Source organism: Pipistrellus kuhlii, unplaced genomic scaffold (assembly GCF_014108245.1).
Source record: "Pipistrellus kuhlii isolate mPipKuh1 unplaced genomic scaffold, mPipKuh1.p scaffold_m20_p_1, whole genome shotgun sequence".
NCBI classification, from domain to species: Eukaryota; Metazoa; Chordata; class Mammalia; order Chiroptera; family Vespertilionidae; genus Pipistrellus; species Pipistrellus kuhlii.
Window position 1 is genome coordinate 79,835,768 of NW_023425404.1, and position 20,376 is coordinate 79,856,143.

The 20,376-nt window shown below is 38.6% G+C and overlaps 1 protein-coding gene across 9 annotated transcripts in view; it reads left to right on the forward strand.

Moving 5' to 3' along the window:
• The window catches only part of WAC (WW domain containing adaptor with coiled-coil), an 83,415-nt gene extending 67,235 nt beyond the window's left edge, over positions 1–16,180 (forward strand). For 4 of the 9 annotated variants that reach the window (XM_045585920.1, XM_045585910.1, XM_045585911.1 and 1 more), the window contains exons 8-14: positions 16–282; positions 3,733–3,855; positions 5,053–5,201; positions 9,506–9,627; positions 12,509–12,695; positions 13,401–13,528; positions 14,704–16,180. In XM_045585920.1, coding sequence (XP_045441876.1) covers positions 16–282; positions 3,733–3,855; positions 5,053–5,201; positions 9,506–9,627; positions 12,509–12,695; positions 13,401–13,528; positions 14,704–14,773 — 1,046 coding nt within the window. In that variant the 3' untranslated portion in view covers positions 14,774–16,180. The remainder of the gene's footprint in view (positions 1–15; positions 283–3,732; positions 3,856–5,052; positions 5,202–9,505; positions 9,628–12,508; positions 12,696–13,400; positions 13,529–14,703) is intronic. The other 5 variants (XM_036453323.2, XM_036453313.2, XM_036453363.2 and 2 more) reach the window with 2 other exon arrangements.
• Positions 16,181–20,376: the final 4,196 nt, after the last annotated feature.

The window sequence follows — 20,376 nt, forward strand, 5'->3', positions numbered from 1 at the left end:
AAGTAATTCTTTCAGCCTTATTATCTCCTGTTTATTTAGAATCTACATCAGGAGACAAATCTGTATCACATTCTTGCACAACTCCTTCCACGTCGTCTTCTGGACTGAATCCCACATCTGCACCTCCAACATCTGCTTCAGCAATCCCTGTTTCTCCTGTTCCACAATCACCAATACCTCCATTACTTCAGGATCCAAATCTTCTTAGACAGTTGCTTCCTGCCTTGCAAGCTACACTGCAACTTAATAATTCTAATGTGGACATATCCAAAATAAATGAAGGTAAATTTTCATGCTAATAATTTTTAAAGACCCAGTTGTATTGTGTAAAATCATATCATTAATAAAATTCCCATTTTAGGAATGGTCTTTATTTCATTTTGAATTTACATTTGCACTTTGTTATTTGGAATTTTTACCTGCCATGGTTTAATGCCTTTGGTATTGTAATTGAGTTAGCAATTGGATTTTCTGTGTATTTTTTCAAGACTTACCATATACCTAGTAGTTCCTAGAGATGAGTTCTGTCTTCTTTATGTATATGGTGAATTTTATTTTATTTTTTAAGTAAAAACAACTAAAGAGCACATGCTAAAATTATTAAAACTAGAGGCCCAGTACACGAATTGGTGCACCTGTGGATCACTCGGCCTGGCCTGTGGGAACCAGCTTTCCGACATCTCCCGAAGGGGGTCTCAGATTGCGAGAGGGCACCAGCCAGGCCAGGGAGGGATATGGGAGGTTTGGCCAGCCAAGGAGGGACCGTGGGAGGGCTCCAGGGCATGTCTAGCCCCTCGAACTCAGTCCCAATCGGCTGGACCCAAGCAGCAAGCTAACCTACCTGTCGACTACTGCCCCCTGGTGGTCATAGCAAGTGGTTGAGAAGCCTTAGCATACCATTAGCAATTATGCTTTGATTGGTTGAACAGACGACTAGACACTTACTATATTAAGCTTTTATTATATAGGATACTTGATTTCTTGGTTTATTTAAAAAAAATTATCTTATAATAGTGTATATAATAAAAGGCTAGTATGCAAATTGACCGAACAGCGGAACAACTGGTCACTGTGATGTGCACTGACCACTAGGGGGCAGATGCTTAACACAGGAGCTGCCCCCCGTGTGATCCGTGCGCTCCCATAGGAGGAGCGCCACTCAGCCAAAAGCCGGGCTCACTGCTGGCAAGCAGAGTGGCAGTAGCAGGAGCCTCTCCTGCCTCCACGGCAGCATTAAGGATGTCTGATGGGCTGGTTTAGGCTCACTCCCCACTGGGAGTGGGCATAGCCATCAGTTGGACATTTCCCAAGAGCTCCTAGACTGTGAGAGGGCACAGGCCAGGCTGAAGCCTCCCTCCCCTCCCCCCGGTTCACGAATTTTGTGCATCAGGCCTCTAGTGGGTAGATAATTACTTGGAATGTTTAATATGCTAATTAAAAGGTAAGAATTCCTTATTATAGTACTTGAAACTTTTTTTTAAAGGGAGGTAATGAATAACATTTTGCTCTTTTTCCTAGTTAATTGCATTGTTAATTCCAACTTTTCTTTTCAGTATGCTAGTTTTTACACAGTGATCTCAAAGAAGTCTGAATAAAAGTATATGTACTTTGAATTTGTAAACCATTTCAGATCCAAATATTAAGCCCTTAAGAGCATTGCAGAATTTTACATTTCTGTACATTTTGAAATAAAATATTTAACAGTAATGTTAAATGGTTAAATTTTTTCTTTATCTTAAGTGGATATCTCAGGATAGTTGTTTATTAACCCTTTGCACTCCGAACCATTCTGGACATTGGCTACCAGCTACTCGACGCTACTTTGCGGCGGACACGTGCATTGAATTAACTCAATTCCCCGTAATCACTAATAAACTGCAATGTCCCCCCTGAGAGGGGACAGCGGAGTGCAAAGGGTTAATCTTATGGTCTTATTGTCCTCAACTTTTCTGTATTATCATTTTTATTCTCTAAGGTAACCATGCCATTTTCTTGTTTGATAGGGGACATTTTTACTAGGCAAAGTGGGGCTTTTCAATAGTTTGAAGAAATTATGGCATTAGAAAATGTCAATAATAAAAGCTCTTCTTATACTTTGGAAAACGTGGCTTTCCTAAGTGCCCAGGTGTGTGTGGTTTTGTTTTGTTTTCTGTGATTTTTTAAAAAAAATCCTCATTGAAGGATATTTTTCCATTGATTTTTAGGGAGAGTAGAAGGGGGAGAGAGGCAAAAATATCAATGTGAGAGGGACACATCAATTGGTTTCCTCCCCCATGCTTTCTGACCAGGGCTGGGATTTAAGGTATATGTCCTTGCAACCAATGGTCTTTGAACCAAGGACCATTCAGTTTGTGGGCCGACACTCTATCCAACAAGCCAAACCAACTAGTACATAAGTGCCCATTGTTTTAATATCCTTTTAATATCCACTTATAAAAGATTGTTGATTTAGGGCACATGTGTCAAACACAAGGCCCGCGGGCCAAATCCGTCCCGCCAGGCCTTGCAATGTGGCCCGCACCGCGCTGTCATCACTGCATTCCGCTGCGTTTCCATCACAATGACAGTTTATGACTGTTCAGTAAACCATTCGGCCTGTGATTTAGGCTGGATTTTAGATTTTGGCCCCTTCTCTGATTGAGTTCGACACCCCTAAATTTTAGGGTTTTAGTGTTAAGCTTGTCTGAAAAAGCAATCTCATTAAATAGTTAACATTTATCCAGTTAATTCTAAGTATCATAGTCATACTTTACCTATATGTGAATACTTTTGTAGTGTGATTAGAAGTTCCAGTGAATACTCATTTTCCTGTTTTTTAAAAAGTGTCATAGAAGAATTTTCTTGAACTGAATATCTGAATTTTAATGTAAAGGAAACAATTCTTTTCATTTATTATAGTTTGATTAAATTTTTTGTCCTCTGCCTCAGATCATTTCATATCTCTAGACCTATTATATTCCTCTTACTAGAGGCCCGGTGCACGAAATTTGTGCAGGGAGGCGGGGTGTCCCTCAGCCCAGCCTGGACCCTCTCCAATCTGGGATCCCTCTCACAATCCAGGACTGCTGGCTCCCAACTGCTCACATGCCTGCCTGCATGATTGCCCCTAACCGCTCTGTCTGCCAGCCTGATCATCCCCTAAGCACTCCCCTGGCAGCCTGATCAACGCCTAACTGCTCCCTTGCCGGCCCAATTGCCCTAACTGTCTTCCCCTGCTGGCCTCATTCCCCCATACTGCCCTTCCCTGCAGGCGTGGTCACCCCCACCTGTCCTACTCTGCTGTTCTGGTCACCCCTAACTTCCCTCCCTTGCCATTCTGGTTGCCTCTAACTGCCCTCCCCTGTGGGCCTGGTTTCCCTCTGTTTTCCCCTGCAGGCCTGATTGCTCCCAACTGCCCTCCCCTGCAGGCTTGATTGCCCCCAGCTGCCCTCCTGCAGTCCTGGTCTCTTCCAACTGCTCTCCTCTGCTGGCCTGATCACCCACAACTGTCCTCCCCTGCTGGCCATCTTGTGTTCACATGGGGGTGGCCATATTTGACCACACAGGGGCAGCCATCTTGTGTGTTGAAGTGATAGTCAATTTGCATATCAGACTTTTATTATGTAGGATGTAACAGACTTTTATTTTGAGAGTTCCGATTTGAAACATTCCAGTTTTGTCTTAGTTCTTTGATTTTCAAGTTGTTACTATTGCTTCTGTTTTATTTGAATTTACGATACAATATGTTTTTAGTTCTTACAGCAGCTGTGACACAAGCATCATTGCAGTCTATAATCCATAAGTTTCTTACTGCTGGACCATCAGCTTTCAACTTAACTTCTCTGATTTCTCAAGCTGCTCAGCTCTCTACACAAGGTATGCATATTCTTAGATATTATTCTCTCTCTCTCTCTTTTTTTTTTTTTAGTCTTTGAGCTGATTTACTACAATAATTTTATGCTTGATTTTTTCATCACTATATAGAGTAGTATTTTTATTTACTCTTTTAGATGAAACAAGATTTGACATCTTATAATTGCTGTCAACTCTATAAAATAGTGTATATTTCATGCTGAATTTATGTTGCTGATGAGATATTTTTATTTCCAAGCTAAAAGCAAATTATTATATGCCCTCAATTTTTGTGAAATGTTGAGTGTATCTTTTAAGTAGCTACTATCCCACTTCTCCATGAAGTTTTTTTGTTTTGTTTTTTTGGTTTTTTAATCCTTACCTGAGGATATTTTTCCAATTATTTTTAGGGAGAGTGAAAGAGAATGGGAAAGACAGAAATATCCATGTGAGAAACACATTGGTTGCCTCCTCCACACCCCCTGACCCCACTGGTGCATGAATCAGTGCACTAGGCCTCTAGTGTACTTTATAAAAGAAGTTTTTTTTATATTCAGAAGTATCATCTTGATTTGTTTGGGAGAATACTAGTCATTAAAAAAAAATTCAAGAGAGAAGCCTGAATCAAAGTACATGCTCTAGACTGGATTCAAACCTGGGACCTTTCGGTCTTCAGGTCAGTGTTCTGTTCACTGACTCAAACCAGCTAGAGCCTCCATGAAGTTTTTTAATGTAAAGAGATAAATATAGGAACAAAAGAGAAATAAAAGGGTCACTTTGACTTCTCCCTCATCCCCAACTCAAAAAGCTAATAAATTGAGCAGGAATAACTAGTCTAAAATTGAAGTATAATAGTGGGAAGACTTTTACAATAGTCTAGTTAGCCTAGTGAGGCAGGAGACTAAGGGGAAAACTGACCTTAAATGTAGAATAAGAAATAAGAATGGTGAGAATGCTTTACATGTGAGAATAGGTCCAGCCTTAAAAAGAGAGGGCCACACTAGGTATGTGCTTAATCTGTAACACACAGCTCATTTAGTAAATGTGGCCCCCAGTGAGTATCTCACATTCTGACTTTTTCAGATGAGTGTTTTCTAGCAGGGTAGTGGAGGTGAGGGGGAAGTGGGTTGGGGGCGGGGGGGGGGGGCAGGTAGAGAGGTGCAAAGTTCTCCAAACATGTATTTTTATTTATTTGAACTTAATTGCTTCATAATTTTGCAGCCCAGCCATCTAATCAGTCTCCAATGTCTTTAACGTCTGATGCATCATCCCCAAGATCCTATGTGTCTCCAAGAATAAGCACACCTCAAACTAACACAGTCCCTATCAAACCTTTGATTAGTACTCCTCCTGTTTCATCACAACCAAAGGTATGTTGTATTTGAGGGAAATTTAGAAAAGAAACTTGGAAAATCAAGTTTTATAATCTGTTATAGAAAAAGCACTGGGAGAATGAAGTGGAGTGAATCACAGGTAAATACAAATAGATGCAGGTTGGAATCAGTTAATTGATGGATAGAGAAGGAAATTGCATCTGTGCTACTTTTATGCACCAATACTTTTACTGGCTTTGGGATTTGTGACATGGAGAGCTAGATAAAGAAGGGTAAACTAATAATTGACTCTTAATATTTGTAGAATTTTCAAACTCTAAAAGATATGAGAAAACATGTTTTTTATGTCTTTTTCCCCCGTACTTTCATTCCACACATGAGTCAGTTTCTGTGCTAAGAGCTTTGTATGTATTATATTTAACTTCCACATCATGAGAATCGAATATTTGCCTCAATTAAAAGATAAGAAAATTAAGCCTTCGGTTAAATATGAGCTGTTTAAAATTTTATGCCAAAGAATTCTTTATTCAAATAACATCGTAAGCAAAGCTGAAAAGTTCAACAAAACATAGCTTGAAGTTGATAGTAGGCCAGATTTTAGGTCTTTTTTTAATGCTTAAAACTTATACCAGGGTGATCTCATAAAAGTAAATAATGATGGCTAAAACAGTAAATTGTCAAAATTAGCATTTCAAATACTTTATATCAGTTTTTTACATTCAAAAATTTTTTCAAGTTGTTTTAAAAAATAAGTGGACATTCAGTGTTTCATAGATCTTAAGAAAATCTACATATATATAAAAGCCTAATATGCTAAGTTATTTGACTATTTGACCAGTCACTATGATGCACACTGACCACCAGGGGCAGACACTCTGACTGGTAGGTTAGCTTGCTGTTGGGGCCTGGCCAATAGGGACTGGGCAAGATGGGCCGGACACGCCCCAGAACCCCCTCATGGTCCCTTCCCAGCCCCGATCATGCACTAATGGGATCCCTTGACCTGGTCTGCTCCCTCTTGCAGTCTGGGACCCCTCTGGCGATATAAAATGACCAGAATGGGCCAAAAGACACGGCAAAGTAATTTTGCTTCATGATAACGCACCATCACACACCTCAAAACCAGTTAAAGACACAAAAAGATCTTGTCTGGGAAGTATTAACCCACCTGCCATATTCACCAGACCTTGCTCCTTCAGATTACCACTTGTTCCAATCAGTGGCACAAGCGCTTTCTGAGCAGCACTTCAAAAGAAGTGGGAAAACTGGATCTCTGAATGATTTGCCTCAAAGCAAGAAAAGTTCTATTAGGACAGTATCCACAAATTACCTGAAGGATGGGGGAAATGTGTAGCTACCCTGTTTCCCCAAAAATAAAAACAGTGTCTTATATTAAATTTTTCTCCCAAAGTTGTGCTAGGTCTTATTTTCAGGGGATGTCTTATTTTTCCATGCGCTAGGTCTTATTTTCAGAGGATGTCTTATTTTCGGTGAAACACAGCAGTGATGGACATTACTTTGAATAAAGCACTTTTGATGTTTTTATTGAAATTACCATGTTTAACCAGTACACAGGGTAGTTTTATGACCATTTTATTGTACAAAGAAATTAGATTCAGGTCTCAAATCTTGACTCTCTTCTAACTATATGATCTTTGGAAACTCATTCTATATTTTTTAATCTCTAGATTTTATGGTGTTTAAGTTTATTACCGTATTTTCCAGCGTATAAGATGACTTTTGAAATGAAAAAAAGTCAACCGAAAATCGGGGGTCATTCATTAAAAAATTAATTTAAAAAAGAACTGGTGTTGCCTCGGAAGTGGGGGGTAGTCTTATACAGCGAATATAGGCCTAAACGCCGGAAAATTTTTAACAGCTCATATTTAACCAAAGGCTTAATTTTCTTTCAGTTTTAACTGTAAAATTAGGGGGTCGTCTTACAGTACCTATATTTGGAGGGTTATGTGAATTTGGGGACCTAAGTGACAGTACTTTATATATATAACTAATTATTCACAGTTATTCACAGTTAGCTGCTGTTCAAAATATTAAATGGAGCCTTGGCTGGGTAGCTCAGTTGGTTAGACTGTTGTCCTGACATACCAAGGATGTAGGTTTGATGCCTGGTCAGGGCACATACAAGAATCAACTAATCCTATATAAAAAAGAGGTAATATGCAAATTGACCCTCACATCCTCACAAGATTGCTGCCTACGACCAGGATGGCAGGAGGGTTAGTGAGGGACAACCAAACAACTGAACAGCAGGCTGCATGGGGTGACCAGGCTAGCAGGAGGGTCATTAGGGATGACGGGGCGGTGGGGGGGCCACAGTTGGGGGCAACCAGACCATCGGAGGTGCGGGGAGTTTTGGGGTGATTAGGCTGGTGGGCGAAGTGAGGGGCAAGTAGGCCGGTGCGGGGGGGCAGTTGTAGGTGACCTGGCCAGCAGGATGTGCAGTTGGTGACCAGGCCGGCGTGGGGGGGGGGGGGGGGGCGTAGTAAAGGGTGACTAGGCTGGAGGGGGTGCTGTTAGGAGCAACCAAGTCAACAAGGAGGGGACAGTTGGGGGGTGGGCATCAGGCCAGCATACAAAGGCAGTGAGGGGCAATCAGGCCAGGGGCTGGGCAGTTAGGAGCGACCAGGAAGGGAAGCAGGCCGGCATGTGAGTGATTAGGAGCCAGTAATCCAGGATTGTGAGAGGGATGTCCCAGATAGGAAAGAGTACGGACCGGGCTGAGGGAACCCTCCGTTCCCCCCACTCCCCTCCTCCTGTGCACGAATTTCATACACCTGACCTTTAGTGAGTGTATAAATAAGTGGAACAACAAATTAATGTTTCTCTCCCTTCTCATCTAATCCTTCCTTTTTTCCCTCCACCCTTTTCTCTCCACTCCTTCTATCTCTAAAATAAATAAAAACTAAAATATTAAATGGAAAATTCCAGGAATAAACACTTTGCAAGTTAAATTGCATCCCATTCTGAGATCACTATCCTATTTCATCCAACCCTGAACTTAAATCAGCCCTTTGTCCAGTATATCTATATTGTATAAATTACCTGACCATTTAGTCACTTAGTAGCCATCTCAATTACCAGAGGGGGTGTACATTCACATAACTTATTAGAATATATTATAATTATCCTATTATTAGTTATTGTTGTTTATTTCTTACCATGCCTGATTTATAAATTAAACTTTTTATCATAGATATGGACATATAGAAAAAAGCAGTATAAACAGTACTACTTGCTTAATTGGTTATTTAATGAAACCACTTTTACTGTAGGCTAATTGATATATAAAACAAGAGTTATGTTTCTGTCAACTTTTAATGAAATGACATTGAACAAAATGATGTTATTTGAGGACCTGCTATATATGTGGTTTGCAGGCCTCTATTGGTGGGGTGGGAGGTGGTCTTGGATCATATCCCCTGAGAATAGATAGGAAGACTATTATATATATTGCTAATGTCAATTGTTAATAAAAGAATGGAATGCTAAGTGTCCGGTCATCCAGTTAATTGTTCAACCAATCAAAGCGTAATATGTTAATGATATTTTAAGGCTGTTCAACTGCTTGCTAAGATGTGCCCTGACCACCAGGGGGCAGAAACTCTGACCAGGTCAGCTTGCTGCTGGGGTCTGGCTGATCAGGACTGAGCCAGATTGTTTTGACATTCCCTGGAGCCCTCTGATGGTTCCCCCCACTGGCCAACGTCCCTCCCTGGCTAGATTGTGCACTGGTGGGTTCCCTTCGCCTGGCCTGCACCCTCTTGCAATCTGGGATCTCTTAGAGCAGGGGTCTTCAAACTACAGCCCGCGGGCCACATGCGGCCCGCAGAGGAGTCTGATCCAGCCCGCCAGGTTTTTTGGGCAGTGAGCGCAGCCGAGGTGTTACAGTAGGAATTAATAGTTCATATAGTCCGGCCCTCCAGCTCTCTGAGGGACCGTGATCTGGCCCCCACTTTAAAAAGTTTGAGGACCCCTGCTAGAGGATGTCAGAGAACTGGTTTCAGACCCACAGCAGAATGACTGCTGGCTTTGACATGCACTGTCCACCAGGGGCAAATGCTCAATCAGGACATCCCCTGAGGGCTTCCATATTACAAGAGGGCTTAGGCTGGGCTGAGATACACACCCCCTGCAAGTGCATGAATTTTTCATGCACCGGGCCTCTAATTATGAAACAATTTAGGACAACTCGATCTTAAAAAACACTGAAGAATGAATGTAACTGGGAAGTTTTATTGATAGAACTTTTGCTTTGATTTCGTTTCCCTGCTATTTGTCATTGTGATAGAACTCTGTCTCACCAGATTCTGACATTTCAGGTTACTACTCCTATCGTTAAGCAAGGACCAGTTTCACAATCGGCCACACAGCAGCAGCCTGTAATTGCTGACAAACCACAAGGTCACGATCCTGTTTCCCCTCGAAATCTTCAGCGCTCAAAGTAAGTTGATGTTATGTGTTGAGACAACATTATTTTTTCCTTAAATATGTCATACTGCATTGTTCAAATATTATAAATATATATACTACTATATGATAGAATTTGATCTTGAAAGAACCCATGGATAACCTAACTTCTTTTTATGTATTACTAAATTTACAAAGGCAGTCTGTAGCAATTAGATTGTTGGGTAGAAAAGCCTGGGTTATTTTGAGAAAGGTCATTCTTTAGTATTTCACTTAGTAGAATATGATGGGAGTAACAATATGTAAAACATGTACAAAGAGGGCACATGGTTATATAATACTTTATTTGTTGGAAATGAGACATTTTTAACCTCCTCATAGCAGTTTTAGATTGGAGTGTATTGATGACACCAGAAATCTCACATCTAAAACTTGGGCTGGGGTTGCCAATGGTGTGTGTTAGTCAAGCTTTCCTCTTAACTTCAACTCTGTTCCTATAAGGATTACTTGTCATATAGAGCTGTAGTGTGTTGTCACTTTTCTTTGTTAAATGAACAAATACAACTTTAAATGATTTTCATTTGATTGATTTTCCTGTTTTTATTTCTTGCTATGAGGTGGCAAAATAATTCAACTGTTGAGAACTTAACACATCCAAATGAGAGTTGTCCCCTTCAAAACATCACCTTGGCAAGCTGTGTACTTACTCCAGCAATGTTGCTATTGCTCAGAACATTTTTGGGAAATTCTTCTTTTAAATTGTCTTTAGAGGCTGCAGTATTATTTTAAGTATCCTCAGTGATGAAAACTCTTCATCCTTTGGGAGATTGAGTTTTTGGAAATAACTGAAATTCATTCAGAGCCAAGTCTGATGAAGCAGGTAGGAAATAACCAACGTGGGTGACTAAATTTTTTATTCTCACCACCTTATCCCTAAACCCTAGCCTAAGCTATACAGTTTTAAACGAATAGCCCTAGCCGGTTTTGTTCAGTGGATAGAGCATTAGCCTGCGAACTGAAAGGTCCCTGGTTTGATTCTGGTCAAGGACACATGCCCGGGTTGGGGGCTCGATCCCCAATGGGGGACTTGCAGAGGCAGTCAATCCATGATTCTCTCTTGTCATGATGTTTCCATTCTTCTCTCCCCCTTCCTTCCTCTGAAATCAATAAAAGAAAATAATAATTTTAAAAAATAAGAGAAATAACCAATTTCAGAGTATTCCATTTTTGGTCTTATTTTGCCACTAAACTCATTCATTGCTATCCAATAAAATGCCTGTATTTTGCTTCTCATTATTTTACCCTCTGTTTCAGTACTCTGTTCTGATGTTAATCAAGAGCAATATATCTTTTTCCCCTCCTTATCTACATGTATTTAAGATATAATATTCATGTGTGCATTGTATCTATAATTGTTAAAATGTGACCATTTAGCCATGGCTGGTGTCGCTCAGTTGTTAGAGGGTTGGCCCTCCTTTCCACTCTCTAAAAATCAATGGGAAAAATGGGTGAAGATTAACAAAACAAGCAAACAAACAAAAAAAAATGTAACCATTTCTTGGTGACATCCTTATTAGTGTTTATAGTATACAAAGACAGTGTTATTTTAAATTTGACTCTGACATTAGTTTTAAAGGGGCTTTCCCCAAAAAAAAGTATATTAAGGAATATATTATATAAATGTTCTTAGAATTTTTAAATTCTGTTAATCTTCTATACTAAGAAAAGAGAAACATTCCACCAGCCAATTGGAGTAAATATGTAAATTAACCCAACCAAGATGATGGCAGCCACAGAGTTAAAGCGAGCAGGAGGCGTGGGTTGCTCGCAGCGATGGAGGAGCCAAGCTTTTCTCCTGCCCTGGTTGTTTCTGGCCTACGTTCAAGGCTACAAAGTTTCAATTAAAGAAGATAAAATCACAGATACCAGGGCCTCCGTTTGAGCGCCAGGGGCGTGGCTGTCCTGCAAACCACCACAGGCCCCTTGCCCAGTCTGCTCCACGCCTTAAGGCAGGCGTCTTCAAACTACGGCCCGCGGCCCGCAGAGGAGTCTGATCCGGCCCGCCAGGTTTTTTGGGCAGTGAGCGCAGCCGAGGTGTTACAGTAGGAATTAGTAGTTCATATAGTCCGGCCCTCCAGCTCTGAGGGACCGTGATCTGGCCCCCACTTTAAAAAGTTTGAGGACCCCTGCCTTAAGGGAACCCCCACCCTGGTCCAGGACACCCTTCAGGGCAAACCAGCCAGGGAGAGCAGTTGGAAGGGACCAGGCCTGCAAGGAAGGGCAGTTGGCGGGGACCCAGGTCTTTAGGGAGAGCAGTTGGGGGGGACCAGGCCTGCAGGGGAGGACAGTTAAGGGCAATCAGGCTGGCAGAGAGTAGTTGGGCATCAGTCAGGCTGGCACGGGAGTGGTTAGGAGGTGATCAGGCTGGCAGGCAGAAGTGGTTAGTGGCAATCAGGAAGGCAGACAGGCGAACAGTTGGGAGCCAGCAGTCCTGGATTGTGAGAGGGATCCCAGATTGGAGATAGTGCAAGCTGGACTGAGGGACACACCTACCCCTGCATGAATTTCATGCACTGGGCCTCTAGTCTATATATATATATAACGGCTAGTATGCAAAGTGTCCCTTTTGGGAGTTCGATCGCTCACTATGATGTGCACTGATCACCAAGGGGGGAGGAGAGGGGCAGGGGCATGGAATGAAAGGAGGCCCCAGCCAGCAGCCAGAAGGCCTCGGATGGTCCAGGCCTAGGGATCCTATCCATGCACAATTTCGTGCACCAGGCCTCTGTGTTAAAATAACATTTTTCTTAGGTATTTGGGTATCTTGAATGGAAGGTACCGACAGACAATATCTAAGAAACCCTAAAACTGTTTGTAGATATATACTACACATTCAATTCTGTTTTCTCTTCCAGTAGCCAGAGAAGTCCATCACCTGGTCCAAATCATAGTTCTGGAAGTAATGCATCAAATGCATCAGTAGTACCACAGAATTCATCTACCCGAACTACATGCTCATTAACACCTACGTTAGCAGCACATTTCAATGAAAATCTCATAAAACATGTTCAAGGATGGCCTGCAGATCATGCAGAAAAGCAGGTATGTTACATGATTCACAATAGATGTTTTACCTTTGGATAACTAAAATATATAATTTAAGTTCTACCTTTAAGAAATCTGATCTGGACTGCTATATTCAAGCTATATTTAAAGCAACTAATTTCTAAATAGGTTGTCTATTTTATAAAATATTTTATATATACTTACCTAGAGATTGGTTTAACGTAAAGTAATATAATTATCATTGTAGCCCCCAAGTACTAAGCATTTTGTTGTGTACCAAGTGCTTTGTTTTTTCCACTTAAAACTGCTAACGAGCCATAGCAGGTTTGGCTCAGTGGTAGAGTGTCAGCCTGTGGACCAAACACAACTGAGATATCTCACCAGGACTCAAGTTGCTGTCTGTGGGTGCCTAGCCAGCCCTTTCGCACCCCTGCCCCTCCTACCAGTCTCTATGCAGTCTCTACCCTTGGTCCTTGGGTATCAGAGGTCTCTCCTGCCAGAGTTTTTCATTGATTCTTTATGAAGCCTTTCCATATTTCAGTTGTAATTCCAGCTTGTTCCTGGGAGCTTGTTCATTCGTGCAGCATCCTCCTACTCTGCCGCTCTTTTTAATCTCTCGCATTTCTGTGACTTTATAGGAAAATGATTATTCTGCAATCTTGGTGTAAAGTTCTCCTAAAAAATTTAATGTTTTATTTTTTATATGTGACTTATATTTTATGTGGTTTTCTGTAATTATAGGCATCAAGATTGCGAGAAGAAGCCCATAACATGGGGAGTGTTCATATGTCAGAAATTTGTACTGAATTAAAAAATTTAAGATCTTTAGTCCGAGTATGTGAAATTCAAGCAACTTTGAGAGAGCAAAGGTAAGTGTTTTGCTGAAATAATTTTTGTTTCTTAGAATTACATATCTTAAGTCAGACTGAAGTAATTACTTAAAAAGTGAAGTTAGATAGCAACTAATTATAAAGGGTCACTCTTGAATTGAGGGGACTTAACTATTGCCCAGGGTATTTATTTCAGTTGAAATTTCATATTACATTATGCTAGTATCATCAATAGATTCTTGGACATAACATTAGGAATATAGTTTTCAGCTGGTTCAATGACATACCTGTTTTCACCTAAACTCTTGTCTCATTTTTTTAAACACCTGGTACAAAATTGAAGACAAACTTTAAATGGCTTCACATCCTGTTTGTATAAAGTAGAGTTAAACTTCTCATGAAACCACACATATTTAGTAAAATACCAAGTTGGGGTTTATAGTACACTTGGAAAAATTGAGTTTTTATCTATGTCTCAGTTTCTAAAATATGTGGAGGCAGTTTTTGAATATCAACTGGGATTTTTTACTCTAAGATTGCTCTGAATAGAGCTCTTACATAAAGCTTAATTTCATTTTGGCTTGCTAGACAGATGATTTAGCTTTTAAGAAATTATACTATTCCTTATTGCGATTTATTAAAAGAGAAAACACAATCAAATATCAAGCCAGTATAGGAAACATTTTATGAAGTTTATGGAAATTTGGTTAGCTGTGGCATTTGTGTTTATTTTTTTGTTTTAAATATACATGTCTGTGGGACTTGACTTGGCTCCATTTTTATGAATTTACATTTATATTGAAAATTATTCTTCAAAAAATTAGTTTGTTGCATTTAGTTAATTCCATCGTTATTATACTTACTATATTTTAGTACAGAAAACATTCGGTATAGGCTTATCTCATGTTCACTAACTACTGCCTTTGTGTATGTGTGATGATACAGTAAACACTGTTTTAAATCAATCGTTATATTCAAATTAATTATTGAGAAATTGTTTGACAAATAGAAAACATTCTAACTTTTGTCATTCTTATACAATAAATTATGTAAAATACATTTAATGATTGTCTTAACTATAGACTTAACAGTTTTTAATTATTTTGTCTTAACTAGTAACTGGTTTTTTAAAAGATAATTTTGTTGTTAGAAGTTTGGTTTTTCTGTAACATTTATATGACCACACAGTTCTAATGCCTTCTTATTTTTTTCAGGATACTATTTTTGAGACAACAAATTAAGGAACTTGAAAAGCTAAAAAACCAGAATTCCTTCATGGTCTGAAGATGTGAATAATTGCACATGGTTTTGAGTACAGGAACTGTAAATCTATTGCCCAATCTTAACATTTTTGATCTGCATTTAAGTAGACTTTGGACCGTTAAGCTGGGCAGAGGAAATGACAAGGGGACTGAGGTCTGTGAGAGTTGATTCAGTGGAAAGAGACAAGACTGATGTAAAACCCTTGAAATGTAGATTTAATGTAGATGTATTCTTCACGTTGTAAATATGTTTTGTAGAGTGAAGCCATGGGAAGCCATGTGTAACAGAGCTTAGACATCCAAAACTAATTAATGCTGAGGTGGCTAAATACCTAGCCTTTTACATGTAAACCTGTCTGCAAAATTAGCTTTTTTAAGAAAAGAAAAAAAAATGGAGGGGGGGGGGTTTAATTTATCATTCAGAAATCTTGCATTTTCAGAAATTCAGTGCAAGCGCCAGGCGATCTGTGTCTAAGGAGATACAATTTTGAACCATATGGGCAGTGTATAAAATATCATGAAACAACTATTTCCACACTTGCACCTGATCAAGAGCAGTGCTTCTCTGTTTTTTTTTGCAGAGAAATGTTTTTTTCATTTCCGATGTGTTCCATTTTCCTCTGAAATACTTGATTTGATTTTATCCATTTTTTAAGGCTCCTCTTTTTTCTCCTTTCTTAAGGCACTGTTGCTATGGCACTTTTCTATAATCTTTTCATTCCTGTGTACAGTAGCTTAAAATTGCAGTGATTGAGCATAACCCACTTGTTTGTATAAATTATTGAAATCCATTTGCACCCTGTAAGAATGGAATGGACCTAAAAGTACTGCTGGACGTGAGTGTGTGCTGAATTACATTGATTGCTCAAATGTAAGGAAATGGCCCAATGAACATGGTTGTGGAAGGGGAAAGAGGAAACAAAGCTAGTCAGATGTGAATTGTATCTGTTGTAATAAACATGTTAAAACAAAAAAATGTTATTTTTCTTTTCCTTTGGTCAAATGCATATTAGAATTTGAACTACCTGGGGATTCTTTATCAGAACTATTCTTGTTGAATATTTATACTTAATTGAAATAAGTCCTTAAAGAAGGTTTCGTTTAAAGCAGATGAACAGGAACTGTGTATAAGATATTTAATGAAATATGAAATTCAACAAGAATGATTAAGTCACTTCCCAAGTGGTTGTCATTTGTTAAATTCTGGTTTACCTGTCTTGCTATTATGACATTTCATTTTGAAGGATGTTTGTGTTGTAGCTAACTGTTCAAGTCTGGTGCTGACTGCTGTTCTTAGCCATCACAAAACGCTAAATTTGTGTAATTGGAGCTTCCTACTGTTAGCTGGAAATGGTGGAGAAGCTCAGCTTTGTATATTGTTTTCCTAAAGTATATTAAAATAAAAAAAGAAACTATTGCTACTATAAAATTACCTTGGCTTTTTTTTTTTCTCTGTTAAAATATTGGTCAGCTGGCCTTAGCATGACACTGCCAGTATTATATCAAGTCACAAGGGTTTCTTTATGCAGAAAAAAAAATCTTAATTTCAAAATCTTATCCAATTTTAGAGCCTATTTTTCCTGTTGAGGCAGATGTGTTCATGTGTTTTCAGAGAACTGCCAGCACCAAGGGCTTATTTTGTGATGTGAGACATCATGTTATTACATTCTTGGGATACTAAAATTTTGAAATTGCTCTCGTTGCTTTAAGCATATTTAAGGTATAGAAGATAATGCTCAAATTTTTAAATAAAATTTAAAACGTAAACTGTAAGATAATATGGATGACATTTCCTAAAATACAAAGGTGTTCCAGTATAATTAAGAGGAATTAGAATCTGATACTGGAAACTAATTTTTTTTATTGTAACTTGAGCATAACATGTAAGAAGAACCAAATGTCCTAAGTTATATCATCATGAAATGTTTATACCTATGAGATTGTTAACATTTGCTGGACTTGATTAGTGCATGTAAATGAAACTCCGAAGAGAACTATGTTAAGCTAGAACCCTTATTAATGTAGTCCTGTATGGTTCAAGGATAGGAATAAGCAATTTGCTATGTGATAGGCGAAGGTTTCCTGATCAGATGGTAGCTCATATAAAAGATGCCTGATTTGAAATTTCCTGGTGAATTTTTAAACTTAGAAAATTAAATTTTTGTAGTCTATTTTTACAATATTTGAATCACTTATTCTATAAAAAAATATTTTAAATATTGCACTTTAATACAGACATGGTGTCCAGCAACTAACCTTCTTGAGGTAACCAGGGACAGTTTCTAAAAATAGACATAATATCAGAGAATATGTGGGCACCTTGATTCAAATAATTTGAGAATGGAAATATGAATAGCCCCTAGGAAACCTCAGGGTTTTAATTTTTGTTTTAAAAGGCTCAGATTCAAACTCTTGTTATAAATATTTTGTGAAGGTGGGTCTGTTAGAACGTGGGTCTTTACCCTGAAGAACCAGCTTCCCTACTATTTTTTCTATGTAGTTCAACTTTTCATTTTAAAACTTGGAGTATATTTCCAGATTTTTAACACCCTGAAAATTCCCATGCTTCAGCTCTTTTTTAAAGATATGCTTTTAATAGCCCAAATGAATGATTTTATCTTCTAATTTTATATGTCTGTTTCACACTTGTAATATATTGGAAAGGCGGTGCTTAAAACTTTGCAAAGAATGAATTGTTACCCCATTTCAAAAATAACCTATTGTTCTGTTTAAACAGCCTTAGCTTTAAGGGTTTATTTCCCCAGGGGTGGGGGCAGAGCGTGAAGGAAGCCACTCTGCAAATCAGAACTGTTATAGTTCTGATTTGGACTTATATCAGGACTTAATACTGCTGTATTTAGATATGGGGTTTGAATATACGGATTTCAATACCTGTAAATACGGATATATCTTGTATTTGTACTGAAGTGTACAAAATTACACTAAAAAGTAATAAATATGTTTTGACTATATTGTGCGGTTATTTCAGAATAGTCTGTTTTGAAAGTCTTAGAATGCATAATTTGCATTTTTTTAAAAATCAGATCACTGCTAGAATTTTAATAGTTGTATTGGTTGCAATATAATTTCTTAATTGCAGTATTTTAATAAATATTTTGGCTTAAAAGTTGGGATTCTTTAGATCCTGTTTTAATTTACTGTACACATTTGTCCTCTTGATTTTTGAACTTTGGGAGTGCCTTAAAATGCAGTCTGCCTAGGCAATCTCATCCAGGCTCTTGACTTTAAGAACCCCACTTTAAGGTCACCTTCATTCAAGTTATTTAGTCTTGATCTATTTTTTGAGCTCTCAAACAGCAGTCCATTTAGATATGTGATTTAACATTGTTAATTCTCTAAAATAGAGCTCAATTTGTGCTTCAGACTTTATTCTCTAGAATTCCCATTTTCATTAATTGGCTCAAGACACAAATGGAGGAGTCGTCATTTATTTTTTTCCCCTCTTAACTCCCTCACCCTATATCTAAAAACGTATTTGGATCTGTAGCTTCTCACCATTTTTCATGTTTACCACTCCAATTCAATCTACAATCATCTTTGAATTAGACCACTGCTACAATCTCCTTATCTTTCTTTTCGCTTCTCTTAACTCAGCACTACAATCACACATCTATTCTCCACATAGTCACCAGAGTGAAATATAAATCTCATTCTTTTTACAATCCAGTAATTTAATGCTCAGGACAAAATTCGAAGCTCCTTCTGTGGTTTACATGTTTAATCCCTAAATTACATCACCACAATTGCATTTACTAGTTTCTACCTTGCGTTGTAGCTCCACCTCAGGTTTTTCCATTTTCTCTCTGCCTGGCTGGGAATTTCTTTTCTTTGAGACTTGCACAGCTTGCTACCCATCAGTCTCTTCTCACATGTCACCTCAAAGAAGATTTTCCTGATCTAAAGGGGCACCATCACTATTCCTTCACTGTAGTTTTCGTCAAACTGTGTGATGCATAGTACTCCATAAATAATTGAATGAATTATGAATACTAAATAACTACAGAATTTAAGAAAATTTACAAAGTTTACTGAAAAGTTTTCAAATTTTGATTTTGTCTTATTAGGAGATAGGAACAGCAACTAGCTTTTAATTTCTTTTAAGAAGTTATTGCATTTTACTATTGCTTACCAAAACCTAACTGCAAGTCTGTTTTAATTGTTATCATTATGTGGTCTCTAATAATTAAGAGCTTCCTGTGAACACATTTTATGAGTAAGGAAAACAATAAGAAGCAAGATGCTACTTCTGATTAATAAGTGTGGGGAGATAGACCAGCAGGACCTGTCCCTTCTTCTGAAGGGCAGTGTTGGGTGAATTGTGTGGGTTAGGGACTATGCCCTGGTTTCACAAGGTAGGATGCTTTGATAATCCCATATCCTTGGTTCACATTTTGCTTTGATATCCAATCAGGCCTTTGACTAATTTTTAGGATGGAGTATAGGCAGGAAACACTGTTGAATCATGTTCTAAGATGTTTCACTAATAGAACATTGGTACTGCACGTGCCCATCATATGGAAAATGGCTGAGGTTGTGAATTTTCTGCTTTTGTGAAGATTAAAGATGGACAGGCAAAAACATTCTTATAAAATTTTAAGGTGCCTGTTAATTTCCCAATTACATCAGTCTGGGGTATGTTAGGATTACAATAATTGTCTTTTTTTTTTTTTAAGTACAATTTTCATTTACTTTTCCCTTAGAGGACTTTTCTTCACTCCTTCAAGACTTAGCTCCTTACTTGCACTTTGGTGGAGGTTGTGGGGTAGCACCCACAGGTCTAAATCGAGGTAGGAGTGTTTGGTCATGGGCTTCAGGAGAACGATTCTTGACTACCTTACTGTGAATGGCACAGCACATACAGTAATGTGGTTTCACATACAGATTGGGAAGCACATAGGCGTCGAAGACACTTGCTTTGGAGATGTCCCTAATGGCTCTACTATGTTCAAATGACAAACTTCTTAATGGGCATGCACCAGGTGCATTGGTGCAATGAATAGGCTGCACATGGCCTCGGCCTTTTTTGACATGACCATTATTACTTCTTGGTCATCTTGGAAACCGACAATTTTCTTATTTGCGTAGTTTCAGGGTTATTACCTTACATGAGAAAGGCAGGAAGCAAGGACAATAATTTTTGTCTTCTGTATTGTATATCCCCATCAACTAGAAAAATTAACACAAAGTGTGTACTCAAAATATTTTTGCATGAAATAAGTATACATTTTAAATATAAGATAACTCAATTTTGTATTTAAACATTTTCAAAAATATATATATAAATTTTTATTTCAAGGAGGAAGGGAAACGGAAACATCAATGATAGAATCACTGATTGGCCGCCTCCTGCACACCCCACACGGGATCAAGCCCACAACCCTGGTATGTGCCCTGACCAGGAATCAGACCATGACCTCCAAGTTCATAGGCTGACACTCAACTACTGAGCCATGCCAGTCGGGCAAAATAATTTTTAAGATCATGACTAAAAAGCTCCAATTCTTAAAATGCCAATGCAATCTCAGGCTACATCTCTATACTTGTTTCACCAGCTCAAGAATTCCAAAGATACTATGTAAAATACTGATAATGGATGCAGGTTAA